Source organism: Peromyscus eremicus, chromosome 7 (genome assembly GCF_949786415.1).
Source record: "Peromyscus eremicus chromosome 7, PerEre_H2_v1, whole genome shotgun sequence".
NCBI classification, from domain to species: domain Eukaryota; kingdom Metazoa; phylum Chordata; class Mammalia; order Rodentia; family Cricetidae; genus Peromyscus; species Peromyscus eremicus.
This window is the reverse complement of record NC_081422.1, coordinates 84,692,509-84,702,253: the sequence shown is the minus strand read 5'-3', so window position 1 is coordinate 84,702,253 and position 9,745 is coordinate 84,692,509. Positions and strand designations below refer to the sequence as shown.

Below are 9,745 nucleotides of genomic sequence, written 5' to 3'. Positions count from 1 at the left end.
AGTCTGAGTCTATGGTAGCAACTTTTTTTGGGGGGGCGGGGAGTTGGTTTTTCAAGACAGGGTTTCTCTGTGTATCCCTGGCTCCCTGCCTGTCCCGGAACTCACTCTGTAGACAAGGGTGTAGCCTCGGACTCACAGACATTCACCTGCCTCTCCCTCCCAAGTGCTGGGATTAAAGGCTACAGAGCTACTGAAGCATTAATACTGCCTCTGAGACAGTTCTATCTTATTACCTCCCATACAGCCCAGGCTGTCCTTGAACTTGTAATCCTCCTGCCTCCTGCTTCAGCCTCCCTAACCAGTATCCCTTGGCAGCTCATGGCATTTTGATGAAGGTTGAAGGACCCTCCTCCCCTGAACTTCTTTGGTCAGACTCTGCCTTTCAGGTTCCAGGGGAACAGATTCCAGGAGGTGTTTTTTTTGTTGTTGTTGTTTAAAATTTGGTCTAGTGCAGTGGTTCTCAGCCTGTAGGTTGTGACCCTTTTGGTGGGTTGTCAAATGTCCCTTTTACGGCGGTCCCCTAAGACCATTGGAAACACAGATATTTACATTATGATTTATAACAGTAGCAATGAAAATTACTTCATGGTTGGGGGTCATCACAACATGGGGTACTGTATTAAGGGATCAAATGTCCCTTTTACGGGGGTCCCCTAAGACCATTGGAAACACAGATATTTACATTATGATTTATAACAGTAGCAATGAAAATTACTTCATGGTTGGGGGTCACCACAACATGGGGTACTGTATTAAGAGATCGCAGCTTTAGGAAGGCTGAGAACAACTGGTTTAGTGTGTCTGACCAGTTCTCAGAACTCTATTGGAGGAGTCTCAGGGCTAAGGATATAACTCAATGAGTATGTAACTCAGCATGCACGAGGATCTAGGTTCAATGTCTAGTATACTGTCAGAAACACGCACGCACACACACACACACACACACACACACACACACACACACACACACACACACCTCATAAATAACCAAATAACCAAACCAAACCAGGAGCCACCAGACAAAGGTGTGTCTCTCAGGTGATCTGGACAGCAGGTGGACATTGAATCTACACAGGAATCACTTATCAGTACTGACAGGTCCTGGAATACGGCTCCAAGAACTGATTCTACACAAGGAGCTCCCATTTTAGGATTTCTGACTTGATTCTGTGAGGGCAACATGCAGTTGAAACCATGATTTAATTTTGAGTTTTGAGCTGTTTCCAGGCCAGCAGCTTCAGTGACCTGCAGCTCCCTCCCGTCAGCTGAGAGAGGTTGAAGGGAAGCAGCTGACATTCTGAAGGAAACTGTATGAGGCAAATGGTATGAGCAGTTCTGATCTTTATTATGTAATGGGCTTTATGTCAAACAGTCTTGCCCAACCATTGGCTAATGTGGGTCTTCTGCACACATTTCTGGTAGCCTGGACTACACTGTGATGCTTGGTAAGTTGGATGTAAAGTAAAATGCACCATTTATTTATAGTGTTTTCAACCATGGAAGTTGAAGCGCACTTTAATATATAGATATTAGATATATTTTTATTAGATATTGCATTTTAACATATAGATTTTGCCAAGCACATGCATGCATGCACTTTCAAGTGTGGGCACATGTGTGTGTGGTGTTTCATGCAAGTCAGTGTGTACATGCATATGGAGGACAGATATTGACTCTAGGTGTCTTCCTTGATCAATCTGCTTTATTTATTGATTAGATTCCAGCTATTCTTGCCAGTCAACTTGCTATGGTTGATCTTCTGTCTCCCCGTCTTGAATGTTGTGATTAAACAGAAGACAGCATATCTGTCTGAGTTTTGGTGGGTTCTGGGGATCCAAACTCTGGTGCTCACACTTGTGCAGCAAGTGGTTTACCCATTGAGCCATCTTTCCAGTTCCTGCATGCGTACTTCTGATAAAGCAGATGCCCCTCTGGAAGTGAGCTATGCTTTGAGGACAATGTCTCTGAGGTGAGCCTGCATGGCTACTATTTGGAGTGTAAATCCCTGGTCTGATGAAGGTGTCTTCTGTTGCAGACGTCCTACCCTGTAGGTGTGCTGGGACTGCCTCATCCCTCTGTCACCCTGGTCACCTGGAGAGAAGCAGGATTTAAAGGCCTTGAATATTGAATTGGTCCAGGGATGGTCTCATGATTTCATAATTATAGATCATCCAGAGGGTGGAGGCCCCTGGGATAGGGAGAATGGAGGGCACTTACTTGGTCACTTGGAGACCAATGTGTAGTTCCAATCCTGCCACAAAATCTCCCCATGTCACCTGAACAAGTGGCTTACTCTTGGAGAGCCTCAGTTTCCTCATCTACAAAATGAGCAAGTGTCCTTGTTTCCTGGCAGGGTTAAATATAGACAACAAGAAAAATGTTGTAGCGTAGCCCAGAGTGTGACGCTGGAATGGTAACTGACCACGTGTGGGCTTCACCAAAGCCCAGCACACTCTGTGTCCTGACTTGTGGCTCCTGCTTTGATGGTGAGTTTGTCTGTCCTACTAGAGTCTGCTGGATGTTGCCTCTGCGCCTGTGAGGTATCTTCATGGATCTTGGCTTCTGTGCCTCCTCAGCGAGTCAGTGGTGCTAAGTCTTGGAACCTACTAAGGTCTGGGGCGCTGTTACAGGAAGAGGAACAGAGGTGACATAGAAAATGAGGTAAGAGAAAGTCAGAAAAGGAGGACAAATGGGGCAGAGAGAAGAGATTGGGGATGTAACCCAGTTGGTAGAGTATTTGCCTAACATGTGCTAAACCCTGGGTTTAGTCCCTAGCACCAGTCAGGTGGTGATGACACATGCCTTTAATTCCAGCACTCAGGAGGAAGAGGCAGACGGACCTCTGAATTTGAGGCCAGCCTGGTCTACAGACTGAATTCCAAGTCAGCCAGGGCACACAGAGAAACCTTGTCTTGAAAAACAGAACAAAACAAAACAAAAACCCCAAACCAAACAAACAAAATCCCTAGCACCATATGGAATGGAACATGGTATGTGTAATCTCAGCACTCAAGAGATAGAGTCAGGGGGCTCAAAAGGACAAGGTCATCCTCAGTTATATAGACAGTTTGAGAGCCCAGCCTAGGCTACAATAGACCTTACGTGAAAAAGAAGTCAGGAAGGGGTGACATAGGAAGTGAGCCAGACAACTTGGAACCATGAAACAAACTCTTTTTGTTATGGATGGCTTTTCAGAGGGCACAAGCCAAGGAAAGCAGGTGGCCATTATGGGCTGGAAATGGCCTTGCTTGACTCTAGCTAGGGGACCCGAGTTCTATAATAACACAGCACTAAGTCAACAATCTAAGTGAGTTTAGAAGTTAATTTGTGTCCAGAGCCTTGAGAAAGGAGAACTCTGCCTGACATTTTGATTTTTGACTGTGGAGATCTCAGGCAGAGAGAGAGAGACCCACCAAGACCATGTGATTTCTGAACCACAGGCTGTTGGGGGAATACAAGCGTGTTGCTTTCAGCCTCTAGGTCTGGAGCCGTGATTATGTAGCAATAGGGAAGTGATACACACAGTCAAGTGCCTTCCTCTAGTAACAGAGGGCTGGGCAGAGCAGAAGAGGTCTAGAACAGAGAGGCCAAGACAACAAGCTTTCTTTATGGTTTAGAGTCGCTACTTCCAAGCGCCACAGGCTTCACAGGGATGAACTTCTTGGCTCTGCACTCTTTATCCTCGTACAGATAAAGACCGCAAATGATCTGGGAGTGGAGCTTTGAATCCCTGCACAACTGCACACAGAGTTTTAGGCTTAGTTAGGAAAGTGCTTACTATGTAAGTATGAGGACCTGAGGTCAAGTCCCAGCACCTACATAAAAACTGGGCCTCGTGGACCAAGTTTATAATCCCATTACTGTCAAGGAAGGAACAGGCATATCCTTAGTGATTGATGGCCAACTAGCCTAGCCAAATCATAGAACTCCAGTTCCCGTGAGAGTCCCTGCCTCAAAAAATAGGGTAGATGGCATGTAAGGACAACACATAAGGATGGTACCCAAGGTGGAACTCTGGTTTCCACATGTATCGCGCACACACACACACACACACACACACACACACACACACACACGCACACACACGCACACACTTGAGTAACCTCTGCCCTGTGACAGTAGATGAAGGAAACTGATGCTTGCCTACCTCCCTGACCTTCTAGGTCCAGAATCCCAAGCTGCTTCAGGAGGACTTTGAAATCCAGCCAACCCCAGTCTCTAGGTTCTATAGTCAACCTACAGTCTTCCAGAGTCAACATCTTAGCAGACAGACTGGGTTTGTGAGCAGGTTCAGCCTTGGGCTCAACCCACAGCATCTCATTATGACAATGGCTGCAGCAACAAGATGGCGTCCACCATTCATGTGCAATTTGTTGTTCCATGCTTATAAAAACCGTGCCAGGTTTCTTTTGCCAATTTTATTTTTTTTAATAAAAATGTACCTATTTATTAAGTGTGTGTGTGTGTGTGTGTGTGTGTGTATTTATTAAGTGTGTGTGTATGGGTGTGTGGGCATATATGTGCTACAGTGTGTAGAAGTCAGAAGACAGTTTGTAGGAGTTGGTTCTCTCCTATTGTGTGGGACCCAGAGACTCGGCTTCAATTTTTTGTTAGAATATATTGTATATACTAATAGGTTTCTTTTTACACTTGTATACACTGTATTTTGATCATATTTATTCCCACAATTCTTTCTTGTCTCTGTTGTGTTCAAGTCCACTGGGAGAAATCAGTGGACTGAAATTTAGACTCAATTCAAATTTAGATTAAATGCATTTATTCTTACTGCTAGCAGAAGGAAGGCAGCCTTAGAGCCAATATACAGTGTGCCCCGTGGAAGTGGAGGTTAAGGGGGTTTTTAAGGGCAGCCATCAGAAAGGTATTATGGATATCCACAAATATCCATGAGATTCACAGCTGGGCAAGACAATCGTTTCACTTCCCTCAGTTATCTTTCCTTCCCGCAATGTGGTAATCAAAGACCATTTCATCCCTTTCCCATATCGATAAGCAGGTTTTACAGAAGCAGAGGCAGAGTTAATGTTTCCCAGCCCATTATCCTAGTCTTATCTCACCAGCAGGCCACTAGGATCTCCTGGGCATTCCAGAGCAAAAGGTCAACGGCCCTTAAGGGATGCCTGGCTCCATATTAAGTTCCTTCAGTCATCACGGGACCTGTGTAAATTCTTACTCAGGTCTGAGCACTCTAATGACTGGGATAGAGCAGTTCATTTCTGGGCAGGCAATAACGCAGTGCCCTCAGGTTAGGGCTGCCTGTCACATCTGTGCAGTTCCACCCCCACTACCCTCTCCTGCTTCAGCTTGCAGTGGTTACAGTTTCTCTTCTATTGCCATGTCCTTTCGTCCCCCCCCCCCTTTTTTTTGTGACCCACTGAGTTTAATCATAATTAGAGTTCCTTAAAGGAACAATAACCCTGATAATTGACCAGAGCCTGGGCACTTAGCAGTGGTTACAGTACTGAAGAAAATGTCTCACCCCACCCCAGTAACCATTAACTGACTTTATAGCCATAGGGAGGAATCAGGTCTCATGATCCCCCTCCCCTCCTCCATGACAGGGTGTTGACAGACCCAGGACCCGTGAGATGGCTCCGCAGGTAAAATGCTTGCCGTGCAAGCCTGGTGACTAGAGTTTGATCCCTGAACCCTACATAAAGGCAGAGGAGAGAACCAACTCCACAAAGTTGTCCCCTGACCTCCCCCACGTGTGCCCCTCCCCCAGGAATAACGAGTGAAGTGAACAGAAGAACCGAATGCTGACAGGCCCAGTCTTGGCACTGCGCTGATCATCACAGCTGCTGAGTTGAAGAGCGCAGTGGCTCCATTATGCCCAGAAGAGTGTTCCACAGAACTCCACCCTTCCTCTAGTTCTTTCTGTCCCCTCAGCCACGATGCTCCCTGAGGCTTAGGGGAGGCGACATAGATGTTCCATCTAAGCTTCAGCTTCCAACAGTGGATTTGCTCAGAACATAGAACTGCTAGGAGCCTCTGCAGTAACCTCTGCCCGCTGAGAAGGAAGCTTCTCTGTTTGCTCTGATAGCAGCTCTGACCTAGGGGCCTAAATGACAACACTCAGGAGGTAATTTTTTTGGGGCACCTTGTATCCAGTTAGCAAAACAACAGCAGTAACTGCCCCACGAGGGCCCAGGACCCTGCCAACCTTGGGTTTTTGACCAGGTTTCCAGTACCAGATGTGAACTGCTTCCTTTGGAGCAGGCCTCAGATCCAGTCATCAAATGGTCGATTATTCACAATAGCTAGGAAACAGAACCAAACCTAACCGTCCTTCAATTGACAAATGGATGATGGGAATGTGGTACATATACGCTATTAGACACGGGGTGCTCTAATTAGGGATGGGGAGGGAGATAAATACAGAAGGGAGGAAGGTGAAAATAAGAAGAAAGATGTCTGAAAAAGCCGTAAGAAATCATATTATTATCTATTTTCCTAAAATTACATATAACACATGTAAGTCTATGTATACATATACACGTATAGTTTAAATAAAAATTTGGGCAGACAATGCTCCCTATAAGAGCTAGAGATTGTCTAACAAATACCCCAGTACCAGGCATGAGGAGCCCCTTTTTGATTTGTTAGTCAGGGTTATCCAATCAAGGGCATCTCCAAACATTATACACGATTGCTGTTACCTTGGTTACCTCCCAGAGTTTGAAGGAAAGTCCCTCTTGCTGAAGACAACATGATCTTCATATACAAGACTCAGAAGATCTGAGCTGAATCTGACTTGAAAGCTTCCTCCCTGAAGATTCGCTTTCATTAGCCAGACAAGCTTTCAAGGGAGGGAAGCAACCACTAGCCCTGCCCAGCTTTGATGCCTGTGAACTACAGCAATGGCCAGCCTGTCTCAATGTCCTAAAGTGTGTGGTAGTGGCAGACACACCTTTGTGGTAACCAACAGCTCTCTAACTGGACTTAAGTCCTGTTCAAGAAGAAGGAAATCATGCCTGGTACTGGAAATATAGCCAACTACCTGAGCCCAGGGAAGTTATGGATCTTGAAGGAAAACATAACCACCAGCTAATCAAACCAGCATAATCCCTAATTCCATTCTAAATATTTATCTTTATAGCCATGGATAAGTGCAGGACTCATGCCCCATCAAAGAAACATCTCTTTGCAAATAGACAGAGACAAGTGTAGAAAAACCACAACAGAACACGTGACTGTGACTGTGACTGTATGGTACCGTGCCCCAACTGATCCATCTGCAACACAATTCCCTGCACCTAAGGCTCAGAGATCATAGAGGAAGAAGGGGTGGAAAGATCGGAAGAGCCAGAGGGACAGGAAGTTTCCTGTGAGACTGTGTCCCCTAGAAATGACAGAGAAACTACACCCATGTAGCCATGCCTAAACAAGACCTGAACCAGGACACCACCAATAGACATGCTGACGTGGATGAGGGAGATCTCGTGGCGTCTCAACCCTCACCAAAAACTACAGGGAAATAAGGAATACTGAAAGTGGGAGAAATAGTCTTTGCCAGGGAAGAGCAACGTCCCCCCGAAATGGTTACCCATTACTAAGTGGTCAGCCTTGCAATCATACATATACAAGTAACATTATATAAACACAGCAGATTTTACTTATATATTTAGGAATATAGATCAACAATTAAAAAATAGAGCTATGAATTTGAGAGAGATCAAGGGGGAATAAATCGGAAGGGTTGGAGGGAAGGGAGAAAGAGGAAACGATGTAATAATATTTTAATTAAAATATTTAAATTAAATTAAATTAAATTAAAATTATTTTATTAATTAAAAAATTTAATTATTTAATGAAAATAATTAATTTATTTAATAAAAAAAAGACAGTGGTTGCTTACCCCTATAACAGACTTGCTATGATTGTACTACTAGACGTATTGCCTGGCCAGTCGGTAGTGTAGCATGTAGAGTCCCCAGCCGAATAAGACTATTGATGTCAGTTTGTCCCACAAGCCTCCTCAGGACCTTCCAGCCTATAAGGACTAGCCAACAGGGAGGAAGCTTCCAGCCCAATTCCAGCTTGATTTCTCTAGGTCCTGCAAACAAAGCAGGAGGTACCTAAAGCAATATGAAGTCTCTTGTCAGCAGATACAAGCTCCGAGACTCGACCACGGAGAGAAGTTAAGTAGGCTTGCTGCTGAGTGCTGGAGCTCTTGCCATATGCTGGTTTTACACACTACATAGGAACTACGTAGAGTAAGTGGCTGGATGCTGACCGTAGGGATGCACATGCGGATGAGTGGATAGGAGGGGTGGGAAGCAGCTTTATGACTGAGTAAATAGAAGGTTGGATGGATAGATGGGAAGAATGAGTGGGTGGATGGAAGGGAGAAAGTGCACAGATCGAAGGAGGGACGAATGAAGAGATGACTGACCCACGTCTGTGGTGAGAATGCTAATGAATATGGAGGTATGTGGCTAAGGACAAAGTACAGTTTATTTATTTATTTAATCAACTATATTTTTTGAGACAGGGTCTTATTATGTGGCCTTGTACTTGCTATGTAGACCAGGCTGGCCTTAAACTCACAGAGATCTGCCTACCATTGTCTCCCAAGTGCTTAGATTAAAGGCAAGGAGCACTACTCCTAAGATTACAATTTAAACCTATTAATGCTTTTTCTGTTCCTTCCTCCCTCCTTCCCTTCTTCCTTCCTTTCTTCCTTCTTCCCTCCCTTTTTTCTTCTTTCCTTCCTTCCTAGATAGGGTCTTGCATGTAGCCCAGGCTTGTCTTAAACTAATGATCCTCCTGCCTCAGCTTCACAACTACTGGAATTTAGTGTGCACTTGTCATGGGGCTGGTTTTATTGTCAGTTCTACAATTGGGCAACCCTTCTGCCATTAAGTGGAATGAGGATTCTCATTGGCTGAACAAAGAGAGAGAACTTTTGGGCAAAAACAAAACAGATATGCCAGGCAGTTGTGGTGCACAAAGGGCAGAGGCAGGTGGATCTCTGTGACTTCAAAGTCAGCCTGGTCTATAGAGCAACTTCCAGGTAAGTGAAGGCTACACAGAGAAACTCTGTCTTGAAAAACTAAAAAGAAAAAACAAGACAAAAAAACCCCCAAACAAAACAACAACAGAAACAGAAAAAAGGGGATTAGCTCTGTCAATTCTTTTTTTTTTTTTTTTTTTTTTAGTTCTCCAACTTTATTTGACACTCTGCAGCTTAGTTCTCATCCACATTGACTGTAGATTTTTGAATGTGGTAACAGGTACATAAGTTACCAATGTGTAGAGCTTGTTTGGTGAGTCCTCATCCTCATTACGCTTTCTGGACAAACGTACACGGATACGGTATGGAACATTCCTTATTCCTTTGGCCCAGACGGCTTTATTGAGACTAGTATCAATGCGCACATCTGGAGTACCCATCTCCTTCTTGGCAAATTTCCGGATTTCTTTGAGTGCCCTAGGGGCACGCTTCTTGAAGCCCACTCCATGGATGCGCTTGTGAATGTTGATGGTGTATTCTCGGGTCACCACCTCGTTGATGGCATAACGGCCCTTCTCTTCACCCTTCTTTGCGGGAGCCATTCTGCCGGGCCCAAGTTGGAAAGGACGGGCGCGAGGGATTGTGTCTGTCAATTCCTTTTCTTGCAAGGTATGTAGGAGACACAATGGGAGAACAATAGGCAAGTTACTAATTAGCATTAGATGACTTTTTGTTTTGTTTTGATACACTACTTCCTATGTAGTCCCAGGC

General features: G+C 44.8%; 1 protein-coding gene across 1 annotated transcript; it reads right to left on the bottom strand.

Moving 5' to 3' along the window:
* Nucleotides 1-9,189: 9,189 nt before the first annotated feature.
* Nucleotides 9,190-9,606, bottom strand: LOC131915667 (large ribosomal subunit protein eL31-like). The gene has a single exon (XM_059269071.1). The coding sequence runs from the start codon at nucleotides 9,574-9,576 to the stop codon at nucleotides 9,190-9,192; it is 387 nt and encodes a 128-aa protein (XP_059125054.1). The 5' UTR covers nucleotides 9,577-9,606.
* Between the last annotated feature and the right edge of the window lie 139 nt (nucleotides 9,607-9,745).

Excerpts from the sequence above, each read along its gene's own strand:
- LOC131915667 (XM_059269071.1), bottom strand. The coding sequence starts at position 9,576 with ATGGCTCCCGCAAAGAAGGGTGAAGAGAAGGGCCGTTATGCCATCAAC.